This window comes from Carlito syrichta, unplaced genomic scaffold (genome assembly GCF_000164805.1).
Source record: "Carlito syrichta isolate Samal-C Ts95f unplaced genomic scaffold, Tarsius_syrichta-2.0.1 Scaffold288373, whole genome shotgun sequence".
In the NCBI taxonomy this organism is placed as follows: Eukaryota; Metazoa; Chordata; class Mammalia; order Primates; family Tarsiidae; genus Carlito; species Carlito syrichta.
Window position 1 is genome coordinate 112,128 of NW_007232469.1, and position 14,662 is coordinate 126,789.

Below are 14,662 nucleotides of genomic sequence, written 5' to 3' on the forward strand. Positions count from 1 at the left end.
ACTTTGAAGCTTGGTAGGAAATACAACTATTGTTCAGGAGATATAAAAAATACAGGTGATAAGAAGCAAAGAAAATGATAGACCTATTGTGTTACAGAAAATTAACTTGCTGTTCCTGTTGGTACTATTTGTCAAGTTAGTTATCTCACATGTGACATTCATTAAAAGGCATTTCTCTTGGCTAAATCTTGAAACACTCCTATGTGATAGCTCTGTCCTTACTCTGTTTCCAACGAAGAGACTGAACACATGCCCAAGTTTAAGGCTTCAGCAAGCAGAATTAGAACTAATGCTTGTGATCCACTTTTTATTAGACATATTAGGCCACACGACTACATATTTATTCAGATTAAACCTTGCATTGTATTGAAATCAGTATAAAACATAAGGTTGGGAAACTATGTAGGTATCCCTTTCTGATTCAAGGTCTGTCTCAGATCAGTGAAGCCAGCCTGCAACTGAGGTCTGCATTCTGGGCTGTGCAGGCATCCTAGGTGACTTGGTCACACAACCCAGGAACAATGAGTAGACAGTCTTTCTAGAGATAGTTTGCTGACTTCCACAGCTCTCCCCTGGAAAAAGAAAGGAGAAAAACAAGGTGCAAAGGCAATTATTTGCATATGGTCAGAATTATGGGCTGGAAAATGGCCAACGCATTTTATTTTCTGGGTGTCTTTTGCATCTAGAGTGGTGACTGTATAATTTATCATTCAAACTGGGACATTTTTGAGAGTGAAAGGGGAGTACTATTAATAATTACACTATAACATAACAGGCATAAACTGAGATTGTCCCTGGCAAACTGGGCCAGGTAGTTTGCTCTAATTATAGCACCTCATACATTTCCTTGAGCATGTTAGAGGTGATGATGTTAGGCTGACTACTGAGTCACCAGAGGGAGAAAGCATTTCCTAACACATACACTGCTGTCCAGGCAGGTGTCTTCTTTATCCACCAGTGACCAGTTGAAGGAAGCTTGTTTTTGGCACATACACCCACTGTTAACTCATGACTATTTTTCTTAGGCAAATTGTGAGAACGAAAGCACACACAAGCACCAGAATTATTCACACTCACTAATCTTGAAGTGCTTTGCCTCTTGGGTAACAGTGATCATCCAAGTCCTAGACTTTTGACAGCTATTTTAAATGAAGTAGCCAAGAAATCTTTTCTCAGACATCCCCTTCCCCAGGAGAGGCAGATAATGAATGGCTGGCTCCACAGTATTTATCTGGAGTGCCATTTCCAGAGGGAGGGCCAGGCTTAAAAGAAAGCTAGTGATGAGTGAGAGTGGCCAGCTATCCTTGCCCACAATTTCCCTCCCTACCTTCTCCTCCTCCTCCTCCTTCTCCTCCTCCCCTCATTTGATCGTGGTCACGGTGCTGCCTGACATCTGCTGAACGCATTTGGCTCATTTCTCCCTTTCACACTTTCAAAAATAGATCCTCGTCCCTCCCAAGATGTTGTTTACACGAGGGGCTTCATAACGGATTCTAACGGAAGACACTGAAAAGGTAACTTGTCAGAGGGGGAAGTGGGTGGCTGCTGGGGGTAGGGTTTATGTGGGAATTAAGTGTGCTTAAGAAAGTGGGGGCTGCAACCCTAGAAATTTAAGCAGTGAGGTCCTCAACGAGGAATACTATTGGAAACCAGATCTGCAAGAAAATGTGTCCTTATAATGAAGGGTAGCGCGATGCTAGCCCGGAGTAGGGCTCTCCAAAGATTGCTGCAGCTGGAATCTCCTGGGATGGTGTCACCCTGTAGACTCTGACTCTTTGCATCTAGGGCAGGGCTAGGATTCTGTAGCTCTGACTTGTTCCCAGGTGATGCTGCTACTGGGCTTTGAAGAATGAGGTTTTAGGTGACTATAGTGTATGGGGCAGGGGTTCAAAGAACTATGTTCTTGTCCTGGCTCCTGCTGTTCCTCAAACCAGTGGGATGATTGATTTCTTCTGTAGCTTTGTACCTCAAATTAAGCTAATGGTAGTTTCTCCATTGCTTGTCTCATAACGGTGTTTGGAACATATAGGTAAGCAATATGCGCTTCCAAAAAAAGAAAAATACCAAAAAAGCTTCTTGCAAGAATAGACTTTCTAGTTTGATATATAAAACATGCCTAGAAAGAAAAGGTAGAAATAGCAAAAGGATCACTGGAAATGTAGTGTGAACTGAAGGCTTACTAATGAAATGTGGCCCAAGTGTGTCCACTTTAAGAGCTAAATACACATTTAAAAAATCAACTTCTGATTTTAAAAACAAAAGTGATAAATGGTTATTTGAATAAAAAAAGATCAGTTTCAAAAGGATTTATGGAGCTCTCTTTAAAAGTAAATCTCCCTAGGATAGCTGGTACTGAATTTTCTTAGATGAAGCAAGTAAACCTCCGTTGTTCTTGCACTGACAAAAGAATAAACCAAAGAGATGTTCTCCAAGTTCCATGCATCACAGAGTCTTGAAAACTGTAAGCTCTACCGCCTTTGAGAAAACCCTGTGTTGGTAAAACCTTAGGATCTCAGAAGGAATCAGGTTTCTTGGACTCACAGAATTGTCTTTGGGGTGAAATTTTAAACAGCTTGTCATCATTTGTCTAAAAAAATAAAATAGAAAACAAAGTTGGGGTTGAAAATTGAGTCAAGTATTATTTTTTCCCCAAGTAATCCTCAATTGTTTTGTGATTTGTAAGACTTAACACTATGGATAATTAGAAAGCAGAGAGGCAATTGTCCATACGTTTCCTGGCTTTAAAATCATCGTACAAATCGTATTTTCTATACTTCCTTGATGTTTGGCAGTCATTTTAACATTTTTTTCCCTTCACAACTACCTTTCAGGGTAGTTTGAAAGGATCAAAAATAATTTGTCCCCAGTGAAAACAGTACTGTAACGCTGCTGGTGGTTAGCATTCTGATGTCTATGGTTGTGCTACATCTGCTAGGAATCTCCAAATAAGGAGATGGAAAAATTTTAGGCTGACTTAAATGTGTCAGCTCTGTTCTGTTCCAGTGCAGACTTGCTGAATCAACAGATTGGATGCAAGCATTTCTTATTAATCTCTAATTTCTCAATGCACTTTATTCAGCAATGTTGTTTCTTGGTCACAGACACAAAGAACTTTACTAAAACTGAATAAAAATGTGCTTTAGCCAAATTGTAGGAACTCAGTCCCAGGACTCAGCTCATGTCTGCACCCTGCTTCCAGGAATAAATGGCTTCTGCTCGAAAGGCAAGACCAGTAGGCAGGCTTTCTGACTGTTGTTAAGCAGACTCTTGGTTGCCATCATGTGCTTACTCTATACAAATCATTTGGTTTCAATCTCTTCTTTTTCTCTCAGAAGGCTTAATCTTGTATAGTTAGTGGTCATTTTAAAGCTCTGAATGGTCCTATAAGTTGGTTGAAAATAGTTAATTTCCCATCAGTGCAGTCTTGTGAGAAGACATTTCAGGGATCTTTTTTTTTTTTTTTTCCCTAAAGTAAAACTCCAGAAGTTTCCATGACATGGAAAGCAGGTGGTTATGAACAGCCTTTGAGCTTGGCAGCCACTCAAGGCTCTCCTGCATCTGTTGTCACTTTAGGAGGTCGGTCCTCTCCCTATTACTTCTAATGTCATGTTTAAAGCACAACTAAGCTACTCTTAGAGGACCCACTCATTAATTCTGTATTTTCAGGGTCAAGACCCTACTTGTCTCAGGTCTGTCAAAGAACTGCTCACTGCTGCCTATACAGCACTTTTAGCTTGAGATGAGAAACTAGACCTACATCAAATGACAGGAGGGAAAACAGACTGTTTAGCATGTACTCAAAATGCCACTGGAATCCCTATTCATAGGATTATATATTCTAAACCTTTGTTAAGAGGCTATGAAGTAAGATGGCTTCTGTTCTTTTATTCTGCTTCTTATGGCTATGGAATGTTGGAATAAGTTAGGCCAATATTTTGAAAGTTTATAACTTTCCTAAACAGCAAGTGAAAATTTATTACCTATCATGCTCCGAGGAAATTGCAAAACTCTTTCATTAAAGCCAAATTCTTTTTCATCCTCACACTCCACTAACTTGAGCGTTATCTATAAGGAATTTTCACAGACTTGCTAACACAATGGTGTTCTTAAACCATCTTATAATAGCATCACCTTATAATTGGACAAGGGCACTGTTTTATACTGTGGAAACACAGGCTGCCATTTAAGTATAAAATGTCTGGTGAATATCCAATCTCCAGCACAAGATATGATCTTAATTTTCATTAATTGGTTTTTGAGTTAGAAAGTGGATCAGCATTCATCTCATTTGGAATATTACTGTGTGGCCTGCATTAGAGAAAGAAACAATATTTCCAAGTTTTCAGACTAGACTATTAGATGGTAAACCTAGTAGACTCTGAAGTAACTACAGTAAAAATAATTGTCCAGTAGACAAACGTGCTACCACCACTATAGTAGATATTTCTGGGAAACAGTAATAGCATCTTCCACAAACTTCCCTGCCCAGGTTTCCAATTCCTTTTGTCTGCTAAGGAAATGGAATACACCTTTGATTATCAAAGAAAGGGTAAGTTTCTATTAAATAGGACTCTGCTTGTCCAGAATCTCAAAGGATAAAAAACATAAAATTAGGCCAAGTACTTAAAAGCACAGTACTTCATGACAATCTACAATTTATTGGCCGAGAATTTTTCTTTATGCTTTCTCATGAAGTTTTAGCCTTCTATTTTTAAAAACCAATTTAGTCTCACTACTTAGCAAATAATGTAGATAACTCACAATTCCAGCTCTTTCCTATGTGTGTAGAAGGGTACTAATTGTACATTAACTTTAGGGCTTAATTCTCTCACAGAAACCTGGTTGAAAAGGGAGATTTGGTTGATTTCATAGTAATCTAAGACTTAGGCATATTTCCCAAATCCAGCAATCTCTTTCCATAGCAACTTAGATCTTTGGCTCTTTGGTATTGTCTAGAAATTTCTTGAGTACAGTAAGTCTCCTACATATGAATAAGTTCTGTTCTGAGAGTGCATTTGTAAGTCCATTTGTTTATAAGTCCAACACAAAGTCCAAGTGTCTATCACTTGGCACTACTTAGCAGACCAGCTACATCACTGCTGTTTTCACATTTGCTTCTGGACAGTCTGGGCTTGAAATGAAGACACTGTACTACTGTACTCTATACAATACAGTAAAGTACACAAAAACACAACCACTTGTAGAAGATGCATGCATGTGACAAGTACACCAGACATGTGAACTAACTTATGTGATTAGACTAATGAATACACATGCACATCTTTGAAAGCTCACAACTTGAAGGTTCATATGTAGAGGACTGAATTTATAGGTTTTATTAGTTTGCATAAATTTCTGGTAGGGTTTTGAATGAAAGCATATAATTTATATAGTAACTCCATGATTATACACACAAATACACACACACACACACACACATACACACACACACACACACACACACGGGTTTTGAAAATAAATGACATCTCTTGGTACATTTACAAAACATGTCCATTTTAATGGGCTGTTCTGATCATTTATCTCATTTCTAATTTAAATCTACCTACTTAACTGGGGATTCTACTGTCTCTGTCCCTTGGTAGGCAGAAGTAGAAGTGTTAGTCTAAACTGTACTAATATTTGTTCAGTTTTTAGTGTGAACGTATTTTTAACAGACTCAAGAATACACAATCACCAGCCTCTGCTTTCATCATGTCCTCCTGATTTTGCTTTTCTATTAAGACAACAAAATTAACAACAAAGACTAGATCCTAAGAATAAAAGCATATGGGGAAGATTTTTTAAAAGAAATAATTACTCATAGCAGGATGACAGAGACCAATTATGTTAAGCATGAATCAGTTTAATCATACTCTATCTAGATAGTTCTCAGTTATCTCAGTTATCTGTCTCTCCACTAAACACTTTATTGAACACTGAATATGTACTAGGTATGGTATCAACTGTACCTGAGGATACAGTTGTGAACAAGGCAGATGTGATATCTAGGGAGCATATAGTTAAGGACAGTGATAGATAACAAATGAATTACTAATTAAAATGGAATCGAATACTAAAAGCAAAAGTATGGGGTGCTATGTAAGAGAACCTAACCTTGTCTAGAGGTTTAAGGTCATCTACTCAGAAATCATGAGTAAGACTGAAGCAGGCAGAAATGAAATAGAAGAAAATAGGATTCTTTTGTAATCTTTCTGAGTCTCTTTGTGCCATAGCACGTGCACACACGTGCACACACACATGCACACACACACACTTATCTGTATATTTATGGTGGTGCCATAAGGATTTTAAATTAAAGATGTGTACTTCTGGAAAAACCTAATGATTTGGAGCTAATTATGTTTCTTTAACTTATTTTTTTTTTTTGAGTTAATTGCTAGTAACTGAATTGAAGTAGGTTATTATATGTCTTGACTATGTGGTGTCCCAAATAAGTATCAATGATATATTCTCTCTATTCGTAGAGTAGCTTTGCTTTTCTCTTTCTGATCTTGTCACTTGATCCTCAAACCACAAACTCCTGTGTGGCTGACAAAATTCCACTGGAATGCAGGCAACAGACAAGCACACATCATTCCACTTGTAAGTCTATCTCTTTCAAACCTTTAGTTGAAAGGGATTTTGTTAATCTTAGAAAAAACTAGAAACATTTTCATCTAATTAAAATGAGTACTCCTTTAACTATTTAGTATAAAGAGCAATTTGCATCTAGGTCTATGAAACCTTTTCTTTAAAAGGGATTCATGGATGCAATTAGCAGAAACCCACCAATGACAGATTTCTGCCCAGCAATGTTCCTAAGCCTTAAATATGATCTCTGGCAATGAAAAACAACCTGAGGTTTTTCTCAGAAATACGGACAGTGGTAGACAGTTACTCTGACGTCAGGAGTACTGAAACGGGAGCCTTTGATAGTTTATCTGGGAGATTTAATCATTTCCAAAATAATGGGCCCCAAAGGCAGTGTGTGCTACTCTAATACTTTTGAAGAAAGGTTATAAAATCAAGGCCAATGGGTTAGGAACCTTTTGATTCAGCAAATACTTGGAGTTATCAACCAATGAATCAAGAATGGCAGAGAAGTTATCTTGGGTTATTTAACTGATTCTGCAAACACATTATTTACTATGGTATTTGTTGGTTATCTAAAATGGTCGGAATTAAGACCAGCTATCAACAATGAAGAAGTGCAATTCCCTCTACTTCATTTTCAAATACTTGCCTCTCTTTCTTGCTGCCCCCACAGACTGGGAAGTTAGGCAGAAGGAGAGAAGAAATACTGTTTTAATCAGGCAGCTGATGAAACACCTGCTAGTTAACTTGAGCAACTTTCTCCCCTCACCCCAGAAATAAATCATTACTCACTGTCTCCAACACAGCAAACACTACTCCTCCCCTCACCTCATTCTCTATCACTTTCCCTTGCTCTTCAAAACATGGCCACTCTCTTCCAAGTGCCTTAACTAAATGGAAAGCCGGGGCTGTATGGGACCCTAGAGGTCATCTAGTCTAACCTAGCTGCCCCTGCCTGCCCCCATCCCAAGAATGCATCCATCTGGGGCACGGACTTGCAGCTTCATGAAACTAATGCCTGTTATTCTCCCTGCTCTCTCCTTTGTCCCTACAGCGCCATGGCTACTTATTCTGCCACATGTGCCAACAGTAGCCCTGCACAGGGCATCAACATGGCCAACAGCATTGCCAACCTGAGACTGAAGGCCAAGGAATATAGTTTACAGAGGAACCAGGTGCCAACAGTCAACTGAGGAAAAAAATAATTAAACAGGCCTAAGAAGAAGTCAAAAACCATAAGACACCTATCCTGCTCTGTTATTTCTTCATCTGCTGGGGGAAAAAAAGTAAAACATAAACAAACAAACAACAACAACAACAACAACAAAAAACAGAACTAAAATATTGGGACCATGGCAGAGAGAAGCAGGAGAGGAGCAAAATGAAAATTAGTTAGCCAATGTTCCTCCTCCCTTTGGGATGCCACCATCACTTGTTTCTGTGTGTGTTGATTTTGTTGTTCTTTCTATTCATGCTTTGCTTAATATACTCCAAGCTTCTTCAGCTAGGTTCAGCCCACCCACCTCCATGATTGTATGAGGTTTTAAAAAATCTGCAGCAGCCAAAGAAACCATATATATCTCCAGAATGACTGCCTCTAGTCTCCTCATTAACCTGTTGGGACCTCAGTGCCTTACCCTGTCCTCTTCCCAGTTTCCTCTATGGAAGCCCTAGGAGCTTTTAAAAGGCCAAAGTCTCTCTGAAGAATCTGTGCCAAATGAACGTAGCTTCCTTTCTCATTGTCACCATCTCTGTTGGTCATGGTCAAGGTTTCTCATCAGCTTCTGGGGAAAAATATGTGTATAACATCTATCTGGTCACTGGCCTGTCTGATCCAATGTAATTGACTGTGTCTGACTAATTCTAAGCTCTTAGCTCTAGATATAAGCTCTAGAGTTAAGCTGTAAGCTATAGATTATAATATCATCATCACCACCATCCCTCACCCCACCCAAATCACCAACCATCTTAAGTTAAAGTTACTTGTTGTCTGAATGATTTGCTGTCCCAGGCTATTGGATAGAAGAAATATTTTTCATTTTTCTAGAATCACAACAACTGAGTTGTAAAAGGCATGCTTACATCTCTTTGGTGCCTTAAGGGTAGTCAGATGCACAGTTATATATATACTGTATATATTTATATATTATATATATAAAATATTGCAAGCTTGAGTTTGCAATTTCTCAAACACTACTAAAAGCAAAATTTACATCATCACCACTGCTCTTATCTCTATAGTGATGAGACTTATTAATTAAGGATCTTGCTGCTTTTCTTTCTCTACACAAAATTTTCATTAAAACCATAAAGCAATTGATAGGGCAGCTGTTTGAGAACAGAGCTCACTTCCCATATTAGGGCTTTAAATGAACTATAAGCTATTGGCGGCTGTAAAAATGCTCTTATATTTGAGCCTGAGCCCTGGTGGAATGCTGATACATCTGACCTACCACGGGAACTGCACTTAGAGAAAGGAGGGAAAACCATAGTCATCTGCCCTTTCTTCACTTAACACAAATCTGGAAGACACATGTTTAAGTGGAATACTTGAAGGTTTGTCTAAATTACAAAATTTAAAAGGCAATTGTGGGATATATTTATTTTTTAATGTTTTGAAATAAATTTTAGTGTCTAGGGCTGGGAGCCAGGATTGATCTTTCTTTGTTCCTTCCTCTTTGTTCCCATTCTCAGCCATGCCTTTGTAACTTGCCAGATGGACTTGACCAAACCACATTGCCATGCTGTGCCTCAGTTTACCCATTTGTAAAATGGGTTTAACAATACTTACCTACCTCACAGGGGTGTTGTGAGGCTCTATTCATTTGCTCCTTTATTCTTTCCTGTATTCTCTGTATGTCCAGCACTTTGTAGCCATGGGAGAAAAGGGACTATAAAAGTGTACAATGTAATGGAATGATATGGTACCTGGAAGTCTTGTTTTCTAGTAAGGAAATGCTACCTTGCTGTACATACTTATAACCTTATATTTGGAAATGAGAAATAGATTTATATTTTCAGATCGCTCAAAAGTCACACCAACTAACCAAAGAATAATTTAAAACACATAGAACTAACATTTTTAACTTATATTCTCTTCCTGATCAGCTTGGTTCTAATAATTCTTAGTTATGAGTGATTTAAAACCTTTAGATTGATTTTGGCCAAATATGCCAACTTTGTACTGTGAGTGACAGGTCAGGAATTTGGGTTTTAAGATGCACTTTGCGCACACATTCATATTTCCCTTGGCATATCAGATTGAACTAATGGCAATATTATTTCAGTCTAACAGCCACCAATCTGAAAATGTATTTCAAATGTTGATTCTGTACTTCTTTCAATAGTAAGTAAAAAAGAAGCCCATCTTATGCATTTTGCTTTCACCAACTGATTTCCTCTTCCCTTAACCCACTTTTAAAACACTTCTTGCTGAAAGGTCATGTAGGCTGGCTGAATAACACACATTACTTGCCTCCTAAAGAGTGTTCCTACTCACTCTTTTGTTTCATTCATTGCCGTGGATTATCAAGTTCTGAGGTATCAGTACATCCTCAAAGACTGAAACATTCTTTGACTTGTGAAATGAATGTAATCCAAGAAATTGGTGAACTTTGGAAGTTTGGAGTTTGGGGAGAATGGTTAAAAGAGGATTTGAGTTATGCAGGGAACAAAGATCATACATGGAAAGGTTTTCTTTAAGAAGGGGCGAGTTTTAGACAAGGGAGTAGAAAGATAGAGGGACATGTGAAACAAAATCATTTGAATCATTAATTTAAACATTCATTTTCAGTGGTGAACAGAAAAGCCTGAACCCACAAACCTGAATGGTAGGTGAAACTGGGTGGTTTTATCCAATGCCTCAGGCAAGTGATATCTGGGAATACCACACAGTAGCCAGTGCTGGTCAGTCAAAGAAACATTCACTGCTGGTGAACCAATACCACAAGCATCTATTATGTGAGCACTTGATCAAGAAGTATACATGTAGTACAGGCACTTCATTTTGTTCATTTATCATTGATGTCTTTTTAAATACAAGTTTGATATGTGATTTGCAGAAGCAGCCTTCTGGCTGTTAAGTCAGTTGTCAGCAGAAGACTCGAGGGCCACAAATGTCAAGACTTACCCCTGTTGCTCACCATCATTACACCCAGATACAGATGCATACATAGAACGGTCTGCCTGTGTCCTCAGTCTCTCTCCAAACAAGATGCTGATCTGTAGGGTACTTGGCAGATTAAATTAAACCAGAAGAGGTGACTTAATAAAAAAGGGAATGACATTTAGGGTATAAAGATCTCATAAGAAATGTAATATGTAAATTATATCTTGCTTCATGATGTAAAATATACATTGTTTGCGTTAGAATAGAAATGATTCCTTTTCAATAAAAGAAAGAAGGATACTACTGTGTCTTTTGTTGTATACATTTGAGTCTGCTGTTACTTTTCTCTTTGAACTTTAAAAGCATAGGTCTTTTAAGATCTGCAATTACGTGCACAAGAGTGAAGATAAGAAGGGTTGATAAACAAGAGAACTTTTATCAGATTGTTATATTTTTTATAAAACAGAAAAATAATCTGTTGTTCTTCCAAAACAAAGACAATGGTGGGAGGAAGGGGAGACATTTATTAGTATAATGGATAAGTATAGAGTGAAATTTTTTGAGAGTTTAGCATTTTTTTCTTACAAATATCTTTAGTACCCAAGATACCAGATACCATATGGAAAAAAAGGGAAAGCACCACTGTTTATGGAATAAAGAAATAGCAAAATAATTTTTTAGCACTCATTAGTGTAGAGTGAAGTATATGGCCAAGGTGAAAATAGGAAACCAAATTGTAAGACATAGATTCTGTTTTTATACCAATCAAAATCTGATTATAAGGCAACTCTAATATGAAAAATTTTATGTGACAATTAAAGACAATACCTTAATAAGTATCACACAGATGGAGTCTATAGAAAGAGCCCAGCAGAGGAAGAAAAAACACTGTGAACAAAAGGTTTTCTAGAGGAACTGAGACTTGAGATTTATCAGCAAGGATCTGGATAGGTGAGAAGCAGGTGATGGCTTTTCAGATGGGAAAGTGGAGAAGAAGGGATGAAGACAAGGATGTGGGAATGAAGAATCTGTGTCCAGAGAACTGTGGCAAGACAGGCCTGGGTGAGATGGAGAGTGTACTTTATTTTTTTATTTTTTATTTTTTTTTGAGTTGGAGTCTCACTCTGTCACCCAGACTGGAGTGCAGTGGCTGCTCCCGGCCACCACAGCCTTGACCTGCTGGGCTCTGGCGATCCTTCTGCCTCAGCCTTCCAAGTAGCTGGAACTACAGGCGTGCGCTACCATGCCCGGCTCATTTTGATGAGATGAGGTCTCACCAAGTTGCCCAGGTGGGTCTCCAACCCGCGGGCTCAGGCAATCCACTCAGCTCAGTCTCCCAAAGGCCCGGGATTACAGGCTGAGCTACCGAGCTGGGCTGAGAGTGTACTTTAAAGCATAGTGGAAGAAACTACTAAAGACTGAAACTGAGCCTTAATCTTGCAGGGGATTGCCTGTCAGACAAAGAAATTTGGATTTTTCCTCCGACCACAGAGATCCATTGAAGGTTTTTTTTGGGGGGGGATGACATAAAAAAGCAACTTTAGCAGGACTATTCCAGTCAAAGGATGCAGGTAAACTAGAGCAGGACAGAAACTGGGAGCAAATCGAATAGTAGGTGCTACAAGGGGAACAGAAACCAAAAGGTGGGCAGGGAACATCTTGCAAGAAAAGAATCAGTAGGACTTCATGGAGGGGGTGAGATCCGAGGGTGGAGGGGGAGAGGAAGAGGATGGGGAATGGAGGAGAGAAAGAAAGGCAGAGGGGGAAAGAGGGAGAGGGAGAGAAAGAAAGGGAGAGGGAGTGAAAGAGGAGAGAGGGAGGGATAGGGAGAGAGTGGGGTAGAGGGAGAGAGAGGGAGGGAAGGGAAAGGGGGGGAAGAGGGAGGGAGAGGGAGGGAGGGAGGAGGAGGGAGGGAGAGAGAGAGAGAGAGAGAGAGAGAGAGAGAGAATGGCATCAAAGAGAATACTGATTTGAACCTGAGTACTGGGAGAACGAATCACTGACAAAACTGACAAAAACCAACAAAAATGAGAGAGCTACAGAAGATAATCGCAGTTTGAGATACATTACTGAGGCTGAAATCCGAATGGGAGTCTCTCTTTTTCCATCTGTTTTTTGCCCATTTTCTTTCTTATCTTCATTATTTCCAAAAAATCAGCCTTTGAGCAGACAGAAAACATGGCTAGTGGTGGCTTTAGATCCACGTTCTTGTGTGGGGCAAAGAATCTTCCATGCTGGCTCTCAGCAGAACAACCAAGGGAAAAGATTCTGACTGGCCTGGCTGGGGGTATGTGATTTTCTGAAGCAGCCCTATGGGTGGGGAGGTGAGGTCCTCTGACTGACCAGACTGGTTCCTGTGGGACACTTGGATCCTCAGCTCCACCAGCACCACGGGGAAATGGCTGCGGAGCAGGAACTGCCTCCTGCAAGAAGGGGAGATGCCATGACCAGAGGGAAGGTATCATGGACTGACAGAAGCAGCACAGATGTAGCATGTCCCACACTGGGCTCCCCGGCACTCATACCACCTCCTTCCCATTCATGGTGCTTTTGCCTGAATGCCAGGAAAAACTCCCTAAAGCACTTAGTCAGGAACTTTGCAGCTTCCGTATTTTTCTTATTTATTGTTTGTTTTTTGTTTTTATTTATTTATTTTTCAATTTTTGTTTTATAGGTGGTTATAATTCAGGGTTAGGTATATAAATGGTCATTGTACAGAAAACGTTTGGGCCTCACTCTTCACTTTTGGTCCCCACTTCACCTGGTTTGAGTTCAGGTACCCTTAGTGGTGAAGTGTGCCCTCGCCCCTGGCAGTTTCCCACTACTGCCAATCCCTTTCCTATAGTATTATGTACAGGGTCCGCTCATGAGTGAGAACATGGGGTACTCTGTTCTTTGTTTCTGTGATAGATCACTGAGTGTGATAGACTCTAAATCCATTCAGGTTGCTGTGAAGTTCATAGTTTTGTCCTTCTTATGGCTGCGTGATATTCACTCATATATATGTACCATATATATATATTTTAATTTAGCCCACTTTCGATGGGCAGCACAGTTGGTTCCATGTGTTTACTTTTGTGAATAGTGCTGCAACAACCATGCGTGTGCAGGTATCTTTTTCATAGAGTGATTTGAGTTCTTCTGGGTATATTCCAAGAAGGGGGATTACTCCTATATTTTTCAGTCAGATCTGTATGTAGTTTCTTATGATACTACAATCTCTATCTAAGTTATTATTTTAACCATTCCTAATGAGTTCAGAGAAAAGACAGCTTAACAATAACATTTTAATTTAGAGAAAAACTAAGAGAAAATTATATGTAGTGTTCACTTGTTTGTTGTATATGACACGAGGAACAGTGAGGATGTACTTTCTTAACAATAAAGTGAATTCCTTGGCTAGTCTAACTGTCTGTGCCCCTCATGGCCAGGCCTGGGGGAGGGTCCTCCTGACAGCAGAACTGCACATAGCATCCCAGAGGATGCACGACATACACTCCCTTTACTCTTGGCTCAGCTGCCTTTTGATTCAATTTCCAGAGATTCCATAACTAGAAACCAATGCCAGAAGCATTCCTGGGCCATAGTTCTTAAATCAGAACCCATCCCAGCCCCACTTTTTTTTTTCTTGATATGACTCAGAGATCTGCTCATCCTTAGAATCTCAATTTAAAAGCTTCATTTTAATTGTCTGCTTTTAGACAGAATGGCACAATAGTTTTGGTCAGAGCCAATTTGCCCCTGCCTTCAGGCGGCATTCCAGCAAATTGTAATTTACAGTGGGTGGAGGACTGGGGTTTATTACCTTATAGCAGACTTGTAGGTGGGAGGGACAGCAGAAGAGTTTTGGGTAGAGGAGAGAAAGGAGACCTGCTGTCATTCCTCCAGCTCTCTTTAAGCCTCAACATTTTCCACGGTGTTTCAAACTTCCTGCCTTTGCTTGTAAAAGGGAAATGCTTT

The 14,662-nt window shown here is 39.4% G+C and overlaps 1 protein-coding gene across 2 annotated transcripts in view; it reads left to right on the forward strand.

Moving 5' to 3' along the window:
• PRRX1 (paired related homeobox 1) overlaps positions 1 to 11,000 on the forward strand; it is a 75,097-nt gene extending 64,097 nt beyond the window's left edge. The window contains exons 4-5 of one of the 2 annotated variants that reach the window (XM_008053692.2): positions 1,443 to 1,514; positions 7,649 to 11,000. In XM_008053692.2, coding sequence (XP_008051883.1) covers positions 1,443 to 1,497 — 55 coding nt within the window. In that variant the 3' untranslated portion in view covers positions 1,498 to 1,514; positions 7,649 to 11,000. The remainder of the gene's footprint in view (positions 1 to 1,442; positions 1,515 to 7,648) is intronic. The other variant, XM_008053691.2, reaches the window with a different exon arrangement.
• The last annotated feature ends 3,662 nt before the right edge of the window (positions 11,001 to 14,662 follow it).